General features: G+C 40.9%; 1 protein-coding gene across 1 annotated transcript in view; it reads right to left on the bottom strand.

The window, feature by feature from the left end:
* Nucleotides 1-7,111: 7,111 nt before the first annotated feature.
* Nucleotides 7,112-14,843, bottom strand: part of LOC126266850 (aminopeptidase N-like) — a 191,788-nt gene continuing 184,056 nt past the window's right edge. Inside the window, exons 15-16 of the mRNA XM_049971451.1 lie at nt 11,069-11,138; nt 7,112-9,043 (exon numbers count right to left, since the gene is read on the bottom strand). Of these exons, the coding sequence (XP_049827408.1) occupies nt 8,819-9,043; nt 11,069-11,138 (295 nt within the window). The 3' untranslated portion in view covers nt 7,112-8,818. The remainder of the gene's footprint in view (nt 9,044-11,068; nt 11,139-14,843) is intronic.

Below are 14,843 nucleotides of genomic sequence, written 5' to 3'. Positions count from 1 at the left end.
CACAACGGACCCTTTCATTTGACTGTGGCCGCATGTTCGCGCTTTAGCGTACCGAGAACAAGAGGGGGTCAGCGTGCTGGACCGTACCATTACGGCACAGCAGCACCAAAAAAAAGGCAAAACTGAAGAAACCAACAGCACGCGGACTTCCTAGTTCGTCACCCACCCGAGTACTAACCACGCCCAACGCTGCCTAATTTCGGTGATCAGACATGAACCCGTGTCGCTGGCACGGCATACAAGTTGGTGAGAATGTTGCCGTCTTAGTCCGTGTACAGATCACTTGGGATTTGCCTGCTAGTCTCTCGCGTTGCCTTTTGGGGAAGGAAATGGAATAGACCTGTGCCACATCACAACGAAACGAACACTGTATCGTTGCCACCGGTTTTGTCGAATGACCCCTCTAGATGTATGAAACTCTTGCATGGAAGCACGAGTGCATCTTGGTGCTGGATGACAGTCCTAATTTCATCGTTCTTGTTAAATGTGGTTGAAGCATAAGGTTTATGAGAGAAGCATTCCTTAGGTATAACTCTCATCATACACTACTGGACTGGAATATTGAGGGATGACGTGTTTGCGAGGTTTCAAGCCACTGAATTAAGAAACTCACAGTTTGAAAATGTTAAGACTATGCTGTTCAGTAGCGAAGTGACACGCTGTGGATTGCGTGCACTTGTTTTGTACTGTATGCCCATCCCGCCTTAGATGTAATCGTGCAATGATCTCCTTGCCACGAAAGTCAACAAGTTGGTTATTCTGGTACACATAATCCAATTTCTGAGCTGTCACTGGAACGTATATTGCATTGGCAGTGGTCTCAACAATCTTACACCCCTTTGCAAGTAAGGGGAAGAATCTGCAAATAAACTACTGGCCATTAAAATTACTACACCACGAAGATGACGTGCCACAGACGCGAAATTTAACCGACAGGAAGAAGATGCTGTGATATGCAAATGATTAGCATTTCAAAGCATTAACGCAAGGTTGGCACCGGTTGCGACACCTACAACGTGCTGACACGAGGAAATTTTCCAACCTATTTATCACACACAAACAGCAGTTGACTGGCGATGCCTGGTGGAACGTTGTTGTCATGTCTCGTGTAAGGAGGAGAAATGCGTACCATCACGTTTTCGACATTGATAAAGGTCAGATTGTAGCCTACCGCGATCGCGGTTTCTCATATCGCGACATTGCTGCTCACTTTGATCGAGATCCAATGACTGTTAGCAGAATATGTAATCGGTGGGCTCAGGAAGGTAATACGGAACGCCGTGCTGGATCCCAACGGCCTCGTATCACTAGCAGTCGAGATGACAGGCATCTTATCCGCATGGCTGTAACGGATCGTGCAGCCACGTCTCGATCCCTGAGTCAACAGATGGGGACGTTTGTAAGACGACAACCGTCTGCACGAACAGTTCGGCGACGTTTGCAGCAGCATAGACTATCAGCTATGGAAGCATTATTCGTCGTCGCCATACTGACGTATCACCCAGGGTGATGGTATGGGGTGCCACTGATTACATGTCTCGGTCACCACTTGTCCACATTGACGGCACTTTGAACAGTGGACGTTACATTTCAGATGGGTTACGCCCCGTGGCTGTACCCTTCATTCGATCCCTGCGAAACGCTACATTTCAGCAGGGTAATGCATGACCGCATGTTGCAGGTCCTGTACAGGCCTTTCTGGATACAGAAAATGTTCGACTGCTGCCCTGGCCAGCACATTCTCCAGATCTCTCACCAATTGAAAACGTGTGGTCAATGATGGCCGAGCAACTGGCTTATCACAATACGCCAGTCACTACTCTTGATCAACTGTGGTATCGTGTTGAAGCTGCATGGGCATCTGTACCTGTACACACTATCCAAGCTCTGTTTGACTCAATGCCCACGCGTATCAAGGCCGTTATTATGACCAGATGTGGTTATTCTAGGTACGGATTTCTCAGGTACTATGCACCCAAATTGCGTGAAAATGTAATCACATGTCGGTTCTAGTATAATATATTTGTCCAATGAATACCCATTTATCATTTTAATGGTCAGGAATGTATTAGTAAGCCTTTTTCACCCAGAAGCAAGCCTTATAGAACGAGTCGTTGAAGAATTTAATCGATTTATTAGAACCAACACACCTCACAAACACACTCTATGGGTAGAATATATAACACCTTTCATGCAAGTGGTCAATAACCTTTCCAAGTTCTTCAAGAAATTTCACACTTAATATTCTGATGTTCCGGACAAAACAAATGAATAAGTGAGAGTTGCACATACCAAAGGCACCCACTACAGAAATGACACTACAAGAGAAAATCCAAGAAGCCATAGTTACATTATAAAACATGGCCGAGTATAAATGGAAAATTTATAACAAGAAAATGAAACGTGTTACACAGTTTTTTAAAGGGCAACGGGTCCTCTTACAGACGCACTCTAAATCGACAAAATACGGCAAACAGAATCAGAAGTGGCAATTACTCTATTCAGGACCAAATGTAATTTCCAAAATACCAGATCCTGGGAGTACTAGTACAACCTATATTCTGGCACACTCTGCATTGCTGCTAGATGTATCAAAGATGGCGGCGATCACGTCATCCAAAATGGCGGCCGTTACGTAATCCAAGATGGCGTATTTTGGCCGGAAGTTTGAATTTTGGAGCGAAGATAGGTCAATTGGGCCACCTCCACCAACCTAACCCTCCCTTCCCACCCCTCCCTCATAAATATGTTGGGAACTTCACATTTCAGCATGAATGGTAATCTTCCTTCTGCTTCAGTCTCCATAGGTAATTTGATGTTTGGATGTACCGAGTTTAGGTGTGTAAGGAAATCCAGGAGCTTGTCCCTACCATGGGGCCAGATGACGAACGTGTTATGGACATAATGGAATAAACAAGTAGGTTTCCAATTGGATGTCGCCAAGGCTTCCTCCTCGAAGTATTCCATGTACAAATTCGCGACCACCGGCGAGAGTGGGCTGCCCATTGCGACTCAGTCCGTTTGCTCAAAGTATTCCCCATTAAACAGAAAATAATTTGAGGTCAAGACACGCCTAAAGTGTCAAATTTCTGCCCAATACGCTCGACTGACCCTTGTAGAGGCACCCTGGTGAATAGAGAATCCACGTCGAAGCTCACTAGGATATCATTCATTGTCTTTCAGTCTGAAGTTGTCGAGACGTTTCACGAAATCCACGGAATTACGGGTATGGTGAGGGCATTTACCTACATAGGGGCTAAGTAATTCAGCCATATATTTTGCCAGCAAGTAAGTAGGTGCCCTAATGTTGCTGACAATCGGGCTTATGTGCAGAGTCGGCAATTAACCCAGTCCCAGATCCACTAGTTAAACTGATTGGCCATATTACGATGAAGTTTAAATAGTTCCTGGGAGTTGTATTCAAGGTTGTGGCGAGTAAGGTGCACCCTCTCACGTACCAAGGCAAGGCTGGCCCGTCTCTTAATTCTCTTGGCTGCTGCATAATCGATGTGATGTGTGATCTTAGCAAATTTCCGCACAATCTGCTCGGTACAACATCTCTTCAGGAATGCAAGAGCACTCAGCAAACGGCATCTTCGGTGGCGCAGCTTGTCGAGTTTCTTCATGCTGCGATACATCTCCTCCCCGTAAAGGTATATGATGTGATTCAAAAATGGCTCTGAGCACTATGGGACTTAACTTCTGAGGTCATCAGTCCCCTAGAACTTAGAGTTACTTAAACCTAATTAACCTAAGGACATCACATACGTCCATGCCCGAGGCAGGATTCGAACCTACGACCGTAGCGGTCGCGCGGTGATGTGATTCTTCAGTTTCTCCACGCGTAATTGTTGCTCGAACAGTCCATTGGTATACTGCCGGTTCACCGTGTCCAACGGGTACAATATTTCGGCGATCAGACATGTTGCCATCGTTAGGTGCGCTGGCTGAGCTTAATACGAATATAAATGTATAACCTAATGCCCTGTAGACTGAGTGGAAGCTGTCTGATCAAAAGAAGGTAGGGACTACAGAATTTTTGTGAGAAAAGTACAGCTCAAGACTTTGGTTAATCTACAGTATATTCAAGCGACATGAAGGTTAAGGAATTACCGAAATGTAGCAAGAGAAATTCGACTATTGCACATTGATATTTCCAAGATCTGCACACACACACACACAAACACACACACACACACACACACACACACACACACACACACACACACAACCGAACATCGCTGTCGCCTTCGTTTAAAAATATCAAGAAATGCATGAAGTAGTAAACAAGTGACACTCGTACGGTGTAGCCACCGGTACAGGAAAATACAGAGTAAAAGAGGGGTTACTTCCAGAGAGCGCGACTGATCCGACTTTAAGCAATGTGGTGGAAGTAACTGAGTTACTCACGGTGCTGGACATGCGCCACAAGTTAACCAGTAAGTCAATGGTAACTCATGACCCACTGTAACAACTGATGAATCATAAATCTCGAAAGACTTGAAATTAAAAGTTAACGCTCGTGACTTCGGCAGTAGAAGGATTCTGCCTGAATTGCAAGGATCCTAAACTACTTACGACGCCAATCTCATTTAGATCCTAGCTCACCACTCTGGCTGACACCTCAGACCTCGTAACAGAGAGCGACAGCTCCCCACTGGTTCCGGGTTCATGAATCTGCTGCCTTCCACATGCTCCTCAGGCCCGAACGTTTTCCCTGCCTTCCTCCGGACAGAACGCCCTCCGCGTTCATCTCTGAAACCGAACGTTTCCGTAACTCCGCGTCTCGACAAAAACAATTCCGCCGAAAACTCGCGTCATCCAACAGGGGCCTGTGCTTATTTGTTTTACCTATCGGAAGAGGGGAAATTTTTTCACGCAAGTGCCAGAAACATCCACGCCACATATTTTCCCTATCATCCTGAATCTTTTTAGAATCGGTTTCGCTTAATGACTTTGGAGTCAATACGTTTGCAGGGGGCGTAACTTACTACTTAATCAGCAAGCAGCCAACTTCCCACAGTATGTTGCTCAGACAGTGCGGACGCATTTGCACATTTTCACATTGGTGGAGAGGGTGCACAACTTGCATGTGAGTCTCTGCCAGCCTGACTTCACCTCATATGAACGAATATCTGTTATTTCAAAAAGATCTAACTTGATCGTTCCTCGATCTGTTAAGAGGAGCATCAAATCGCACAGCTACTTCTTCATCCACATAAGATACCCCAGAAGCCATCGTACAGTGGGTGCCGGAGGGTACCCTGAACCACTATTAGTCATTTTATTTCCTATAGATCTCATAATTAAATTTTACTCCAGACATTTGAGTCTCATTTTTATCTACGATAATGATGGAATCTAAAGAAATGAATTAAAATTTGTGTCAGAGCCAGGCCTTGAACCCAGGTTTACTAGAAAGAAATGCTAGGCATTACACCCTTGCAGCACTATGTCGGGCAGTGCTGCACGGACTACCTAAGTGGAATACCTTTCCTGTTCCACCCGCAAATGGAGCGATGGATAAACGACTGTCTGCAAGCCTCCGTAACAGCCCTAATTTATCTAATCTTATCTTCTTGGTCTTTATTCGTAGTGTATGTTGGCGGCAACTTCCTATATCCACTTTCCTTTACAGGTGAACCACTCTTTTCTAAAATTTTCCAAGTAAACCGAAGTCGACCATTGCATATCTAAATTTTATTCAAAGGAGTTAATTGTGAGAGTGGCTGAAACTGTTTGTGTTATATTCACATTGAGATTACTGGTGCGAATCAATATTAACTAATTTTGAACCTCATCGCACGGATGTCTCGTTCAAAGGGCAAGCAGCGTCATCCTATGTTGCTTTTATAGATCTATGTTTTTGTCGTCTGTTGCCAGACTGGGATTTCGCGTTAGTTAGGTTTGGAAGGAATTAGCAGATCATAAACATGTAAAAATAAAGAAGACAATGGTACACTTCTTTCTGTGTGGTTAGTGATATTAATAAACACTTAGGAAGTGGAAAAATCCAATGGACAGTTTAGAAAAGCATAAAGAAATGAGAAGTATCTGACAGATCTCTCTCAACATTGTGAAGAGAAGAGAATTGGAACTTGTGAAAAGTCATAATACTGCTGGATGCTGAAGATTCTATGGGTAGGTCAGGCAACTAATGAAGAAATAACACATCAAATCACGGAGAAAAGAACTTTATGGTGTAATGTAACTTGAGGGAACTGTTTATTAGGAAATACTCTGAGCAATCATGTATTAGATACATTGACAGTGAAGGTATCCTTGAACGCTGAATATGGTAGAGGGGATTGCATTAGCTATGCAGATATAGAGGGGCTTGAACAAGATGGCTTACCTTGGGGAGCAGGATAAAACCAGTGTATGGACTGAAGGTAATGATACTTTAATCATTTCCATTAAATCCTTGTTCCCTCACGTTTGTTTCTAATTCCATTACCTTTGTTTTCCTGCTCCTTGAATTTCATGAAGTTTGGATGCTTGCGTTCTTCTATCACTTAGTAACAAGATGGAAAAAAGCCTGTTAATATAATGACAAGTCTTAATATGTAGGACCCCTCATGGGAAATCATGCAGCACTGAACTGCGAGATGCTTTCTGAAACTTACCAGTATTTGACGTTAGGATAAGTATGACATGAAGAGTAGACCTTAGGTGCCATGCAGCCAAATTTACAGGCTCATATAAATTTTGTATCGTTCTTGTTTCATTTATTTAATCATTTTAAAACACAATATATTAAACTGTCATTAATTTCAATTTTATCGAATACAAAAACATCTTTGTTCCGCGAATACAAAAACATCTTTGTTCTGGTTCTATCGTTACTAATCGATACTTGAACGTAAATCACAAACAACTCTCATTTCGTAGTTCCAAAACACTTTTCACAAGAACTGAACCTAATTTTTCGTTTGTAGTTATTTAAATAACTCATATACATGTTAACATCGCCCAGATAATAAATCTCATGACATAAGCGACTTTGTAAAACGCAGTGTTAGTGAACATGTTTTGTGAATTTTAGTACTAAAAACTAAGAACTCAGTAAAACTTAATGTTGGAGCGTGGGAGGAGAGAATTAATGCTTAAATTTCCACTCTCAGTTTGTAATACTTTAATGGACTTCTTTTCTGGAAGCAATACAGATATTTGTAAGTCCAAATTAACATCAAAATCACATAGTGCTTTATAATTAATAGTACACACTAACCAACTTATTTCTGCGTAATTTTTATTATGAACAAGAATTTAAACGGAACATGCTTAAATCTAGAGAAAGAAGCCAGAGAAGACTATAATTTAAATTTCTAAGATGCTTAGATGTTTGACAAACATGGACACCATTGTTGAATATTTGCCAAAGACTTTTTCAAACCACTGCTTTCAACAGTTACCTCAGCAGTATACAATTATTTTACACATATATAAATTTACAAACTTTAGTTTATGGTCTAGCAGAGATTTGTGTGCACTGCTTGGAGGTACTGTATTGTTAGTTTCTGTATTTTTCTGATCCATAAAGGGTTTTGTTGGGTGTTTCCAGGGAAATGTACATTTTCACTATCTTTTCCCATAATTTATTTAGATATGGAGCAAAATTAGTGCTTACAAATATGAGAACAGAAAGAGCTCGCTGTTGTGTGTCTGTAGTCTGAAGACGGCCACTGGCTGGCCGGAATCAGTTATGGCATCCTAAAATGCTCGTGTGGTTGTGTCATAGATAATCTAAAAAAAATGAAAAGAAACTTGTTTTCTCCAAATAGTAAGTAGCTGCGCTGGATGTGTTAATTTACATCGCAAACATGATGAAAAATAAAAGAAAAGAAAAGGAAATAGATGATGAGTAGCAGAGTCCAAATCAAGAAGTAACACAGATAAACACAAACAAGTGGGAAAAAATTACAGATAGGATTACGGAAAGGAGACTGATAGTCTGCAAGCACTCCCTAAGAAAGAGTGCTAGCACAGGTGTCTGAAATGGGAAACAACAAGGGGGTACTTGCTCCTCCCTCCTCCTATCTTGCAATCTGGAATACAGAGTATTTACTCATTACAAAATTCTCATATACTTCCGGAAGTGATTTCCCGCGATTCTGGTCAATCACGTGTTCAGCCAACTGTACCAATTGTACCACTCCGTGGTTTCCTGCACTGAGGCAATACAAGGACTTTAGCAATTGCTGTATAGCCTGTGTTTGTTTGGTCGTCACAATGTAGATTTTAGTTTACTTAAGAATTTTATGCCCCTCCCCGAATCCAGATAAATTTCTGTGCACTTCTATGAGTCCTAATAGACAAAAAAAGAAAAATGGTATACATTAAAACTTAAAAGATAAACCCCGACAGACTTACTGGAGTACATGGGCATGTTGATATAATTGTATAAGTAATCGAGAAATTGGAGACACAGCAAGATGTGGAAATGAAGTCAATATGTGAGAAAGTTTCCTGAATGAAACTGTTCCTACGAATGACGGAAGGAAAAGAGGAAATCAAAAACTGGAGAGCTGAAGGAGTGTTAGTGTAGAACTGTCATAGTGGGTTAAGTGTGATCCTATGTTCGTCTGTAAAGGGCCAAAAAAGAAAAGAAACTGAACACTAAATGCTAACTTTTGTGTTTCCTTAACGCATTTTTGTTCTCCTTTGTTCTACTAATTGTTACAAACTTTAAAGGGATATAGTCTTTCAATAAGAATTTTTTGTTGCGAAACATATAAACACCTGAGGGTTTCCACCACTGGGCGACTACTCTACCCCCTACTCCAAACTTAAAATCGTGCTTCTCCAGTGACGGCGCCTAGTTGAGCAGAGCTAGCACGATGCTCCCGACGGCAACCAGCAGGAGGCGCAGGGTCGTGGAGAAGGCTGCCGGCGACCCGCTGCTGACTGCGCTGTCGAGCCAGGCGCCCACCTCTGGCACGTGGGCCTCAGCCCAGGCCACCTGCTGCTCCGCCTTGCTGATGGCACTCTGGATGCTGGCGTTCACTGCCTGCAGGTCTGGCACACTGGACAGGGATCTCAGCTGGAACACGAAAGACAGGGAGGTCTGGAGATTTTCGGTTATACAGTGCATTGTGAGGCAATCATTCCTCTTTGTTTCGGAGTAGGTGTACACATATATCAAAATTATGTCATACATCATAATTCTAATCCAGCCCCAAAGGAGACACATTTGTTTTCTTTACATTTCTATTAAATTTCAAAGGCCGAGCTAACTAATTCTCTGTATTTCCATTTCCTTGCTGCGGTCCGAACACTGGTTTCGTGCAGCTCCCCACATTAATCTAAGTGTATATTGTGCAAAACTTCTTCGTACTCAATTAATCATTCTCTCATCCACATGAACCTGCTCTGTCTGTCTGTATAACTTTTAATCCACCACCCTTCACTCCACTACCAAACCGACGATTCCTTGACCCATCAGGATGTGTCCTGCTAGCCGGTCCCTTCATCGAATCCAGTTTGTCGTAGATTTCTCTTGTCCCAATTCCGTGCAGTACCTCCTCTCTAATTATTCGAGACATCCATCTTATTTTCAACATTCTCTGGTAGCACCACATTTCCAAAGCGTTCTTTTTGGCTGCACTATTTATTGTCCAACTTTCAATTCTGTACAAGGCTGCTGTCTCGACAAGTACCTTCAGAAACTTATATTCGATGTGTGTGTGTTTTTCAGACAGAATATTCTTGCTATTGCTACCCACATGAGCCATCGTCAGTTACGTTGGTGCACAAATAGCAAAACTCGACTACTACTTTCAGAGTCTCATTTCTTTCTATTGTTTCCTCTGCAAGACCTGATTTAATCCGATTGCACTCCATTGACTTTTGTTTTACTTTGTTGATGTTCGAAGTACAATCTGTTTTCAAGTCAACTGTATTCTCTGACAGGATTACAACTTCATCTGCAAACACAAAATCTTTATTTCTTTTCCCAGACTGTACTTCTGTTATCAAATTTCTTCTTGGTTTCTTTTTCTGCTTCCTCAGTGCATTCTCGACTAATGATTCCCTCTTATGTCATTCGACCCTTATAACTGGTTTGTGTACAAGTTGTAGATAATTTTTTAATCCTTATATATTTCCCTGTCACTGTCAGAATTTCAAAGAGTATATTCTAGTCATCATCGCCGAAAGATTTCTGTAAATCTCCATACACCACAAAACATAGATGTCCTTTTCGTGATTGTATCTTTCAAGAGAATCCATAGTCAGTATGGCTCTGTGCATTCCTACATTAGTCCTCGAGGTGAGATACGATAAGCCAAGTGCCAGAAAATTAAAATAATATTTCTCTCCAGCTGAAGCTTATATTCCTTGAGGTCATCTTCTAGAAGCTTTTCCATTCCACTGTAAATAATTCGTGTCCATATCTTGCAGCAGCGACTTATTAAACTGATAGGTGGATTCATACCATCCACTTTCTAGGAATGCCACTCCAGCAAGGTACACAATAGAGTCCAATGGAGCTTGGAAAGCACCTCACACATGAAAAGCTTTATTCCCTGTGAGTGACAACGTCATTAGGATAGAGCTTAATATCGGACTCGGGGGGATGTTCGATATCCTCGCCTTTTTCTGTACTGTAGAATACCTAAATTGGAATGGCCAAGTAGAGATTTGAACACTAACATAAAATGTCGTGTGGAGATATTGCATGCCTTGTGGCCTGGCGTGTACTGGCGTCCCTCCGATCCGTTCCGACCGTGTACCATACAATAAGTACATGGACTTTATTTGCTTTACATCCCAGTTGGACTCCTACTTATTGGCTGTCACAGTTACATGATCATATCTGTTCTGGTTGTTGAGACTATGACTTCACTGTGTATGTTTTGTCTGTTAACTGGAATGGGTTCCACGCCTCCATCTAAAACATGTGAAATACGAGGCGGGATGGTTACTTCCAAATAAATGTCCACAGCTGATCTCAGTCCCCGCTTTTGGCCACCTTATCCATCTGAACTTTCTCTAACTATTTTAATGTTTTTCAGCTCTAAATATCATTTAGTCCTTCTCTTCTTTAATATAAGACATGTAATCTCACCTGATCCAGTTGCTCGTTTGTCACCACTTTCCCAGCGAGTCCACTGATGATCTTCTGCAAAACGCTGGGCCTGGGAAGCAGAACATTATGTTATGACGGGTTTGAAATGGAATATTATATTATTAATCCGACACGTTTACACAACCATGTGAAGATGTGAAAGAATGAAGGAATTATTTTGTAGTTTCAAATAGCTTGCAAAGTCTTTGGATGAATGCTATGAATCTTACAAAATCGTATTCGACACCTTCTTTGCTACATCAGGAAATGTATCGAAGAATGGATACAACATGTGTGTAATTTCTGTCAGAGAAAGTAAACTTAAAGAACTGAACGGTTTCAAACCACTTTAGATGGGAGTGGGCAACATTTTAGCCAGTTTCGGTGAGGCAGACAACACAAGTTACTGGTGCCTATGTCCGGTAATACTGTGAACGGGAATCATCAGGGAAGCTCTAAACACACCCACAGCTCTGACAGAGAGCGGTTGCACACACTCCATTCTTTTTTGTAGGAAATAATTTACTTACAAAATAAAAGCTTTATTTATACGTGTATTTGATTTGTACCGTGTTGTATCACTGATTCAACATTTTATTTCAACTTACGTTTGAATTCTGGACAATATGTACATCATTCTTGGAGCATTTATTAGAGTTCGTCAAAATAGTATACAGCCATCCTTTTTTGAGAAGACAGCAGTGTTAGATGAAGTTCGCTGATGTTTAGTTAACATACTCACTGTTCATTTTCCATGTTAGTCAATTTAATGGATCATTGTGTGATAAATCATAATTACGTTGAAGATATAATTTTCCAATCATATTACTTATTCATATGTAAATATGGCTACGTAATGATGATTTACAAGGTTTCTTTTGTTTAATACAGATGTGAATTAATAATTCCTACCCACCAGCTCTACAGATCGCAAAGATATGGAATGGATGCAGTATCATTGAAAAACCTTTTTAGGTTCTTTTTCAAATTTAACTTTTCTGTCTGTCAGATATTTCACATCATGGGATAAGTGATGAAAAGTTTTGTTGGTAGCATTATGCACCTATTTTTGTCTTAAAGATAATCTTTTAGTATTGTAATTATCTACATCAGTGTTCCTTTTTACCCTGCTGTAAATTATTCACAACAGACTTTGTAAGAGAAATAAATACACTGTGAAGCTTTAGTCAAAATATCTAACTCCTTAAGCGGATCTCTCTAAAATATTCATCAGTCAAAATGTGCTCTAAAAATAATTTGAGCTGCTCTTCGGTGATCATCTTGTTTATTAAGAATGAGGTATCCCAGACCATTATTTCGTACATAACGCACTGAAAATACGCAAAATTATCGCGAAGTAAGGGAGAGAACGCCGCAGACATGATACGTGAATTGAGATTCATCACAGTAAAATAAGAGAAATTAGAGTTTACACACAAAGATTTAGGTGCTCGCTTTCTGGTGCGCCATTCGAGAGTGGAACGGAAGAGAAAAAGCTTGGAGGTGGTTCGATGAACCCTCTGCCAAGCTCTTCATTCTGAATTACAGAGTAATCACGTAGATGTAGAAAATATGTTGTCTTACTGATTTTTCTCTCCCCAAGATTTGCAATAATTAAAAGTGCAAATGTGACTCCTCTGAGGCGTCTTGGGACTTCAAAAATGAGTGTTTTTTAGTTTAAATTCACAGTAGTGTGGGGATATAAAATTTTTGAAGCTCCGCCATATTACTATTTCCTCACTATATGTTACATCTGTCGTTGGTGTACTACATCTAGATGTGCTGAACTGAACATGAAAGTGAAAGAATTTGCAGATCACTCAGCAACACATTTAAGAACACTATGTACCATTTCGTCCATTCCTGTGTGTCTGGTTGGAGTAATTATAACACCAGTGTCATCTGCAAAAAGAACCAATACTGCTTGTTGTCTATTCGAGGAAAGTTCGTTTACATAGATGAGAAACAATAGTGGGCCCAAGTTGCTCCTTATGGAACACCATACGTGATTTGTATCCAGTCAGAAGAATTTCCCTGTCAACGTTAGCTGAATTATTAAACAGAATGTCCTGGATTGCTTTCATTAGATATGACATTATCTGTTGGTTGTAAATACCGTTAATGCTATAAAATATCAGTTTATCTAGAAGGGATTGTGATTCATAAAATAGAATTCCTTCTAAGTGTTGCAGGAAACTATTGGCGCTATTTCATTATTTAAAGGTTGTAAAATTCGGCAGATGAAGGTGTAAATGGCACTGTCTATTGAGCAACTTTTCTGAAATTCAAATTGGGATTTAGTGACAATAATAGCATTGCTCAGATAAGATAATGTAATAGAGTACTGTGATATCACATTTCATATAGGGTCCTTTTATATTTCTCTAGGACATGTTTTGAGGCATCAAGGGATCACAAATTTAGCATTGGAGGGCAGCGTGGAGGGTAAAAATCGTAGAGGGAGACCGAGAGATGAGTACACTAAGCAGATTCAGAAGGATGTAGGTTGCAGTAGGTACTGGGAGATGAAGCAGCTTGCACAGGATAGAGTAGCATGGAGAGCTGCATCAAACCAGTCTCAGGACTGAAGACAACAACAACAACAACAACAACATGTCTGAACCATCATTTTTCAGATGACTCTTTACAGTAGAGACATACCTGAACGGAGAGTAGCAGAACTGAAACAGAGCAAGTTCAGAGGCAGGCCAAAAATGATCACCTATCAGTTCGCAGTAGCGGGACCCCGACTCTGCAATAACCTAACGCATTATATTAGAGAACTGAGTAACATCTCCAACTCCAGAAGACACTTCATGTCATATCTACTAAATTAACAATAATGATTACCATTCTCCCTGTGTGGACTCATTACCGATGTACATCCTTCTTTTCAACCAGATCTACCTCGTTTTCCAGTATTCTTAGCTGGTGCAGTCTCCTCATATTTCCTTCTCCCAGAATTCGCTACATCATAAAACACCTATTTTGCACGCCTATAAATTCTTTTTATGTCTGTTATTATGGTCATCATTAATACTGTTATTACTATTGGCATAATTAGTGGCAGAAGCAGCAGTACTACAAGTACTGTCAATATTAACTCTATTAGTTCATCGTCAGTATAAATTACTCACATTTTCACTATGGACACTCAAATCATTTTAATGCAATTTGTCATATTAAAACTGTCTTAGGTGAATATAACGTAAAAAAGGTACTGCATGTGTGAAACCCTGGGAGAGGGCCTGATGGCCCTAATCAGATCACGTTAAATAAATAAATAAAAAATAAGGAAAAATAAAGAAAATGTAGAATAAACACATCTACAAAGGACAATTGTACAAGTTAACAAATAAATTGTTCACGATTACTATTGGATGGATAGAAAAGGAAGTAAAACCATAGTGGCGTCCTTTAGGTGGACTAGATAGTCTTCAGAACTTGTGATTTGCCAGAAAAAGAAAGCGACTGCTAGAAAACAAAAGTGAAGGGCCCAGAAGTTCACATATTAAGATGGTATGTGACGTCATGTGTACGATTCCAAACTCTAGTCAAATTTACAAATAACTTGGCAGTATGAGCCAGTGTACCATTGTGGAGCCTGGCCCCTTGCACACCTGAGACAAGCAGGCCGACAACTGTCGCAGCTGGACCTCGATGACCCAGATACTGGAGCTGACGTTCGGCCGAAGGGGCTGGCACACAGTTCATAGAGGCGTGTGGATGAGCACTGTCCTGTCGAAAACTGGGGCACGGGAGGACGCAGGACCTC

Source organism: Schistocerca gregaria, chromosome 4, assembly GCF_023897955.1.
Source record: "Schistocerca gregaria isolate iqSchGreg1 chromosome 4, iqSchGreg1.2, whole genome shotgun sequence".
NCBI lineage: Eukaryota > Metazoa > Arthropoda > Insecta > Orthoptera > Acrididae > Schistocerca > Schistocerca gregaria.
Note: the sequence above shows the minus strand (reverse complement) of the source record. Positions and strands in the feature narration are given on the sequence as shown.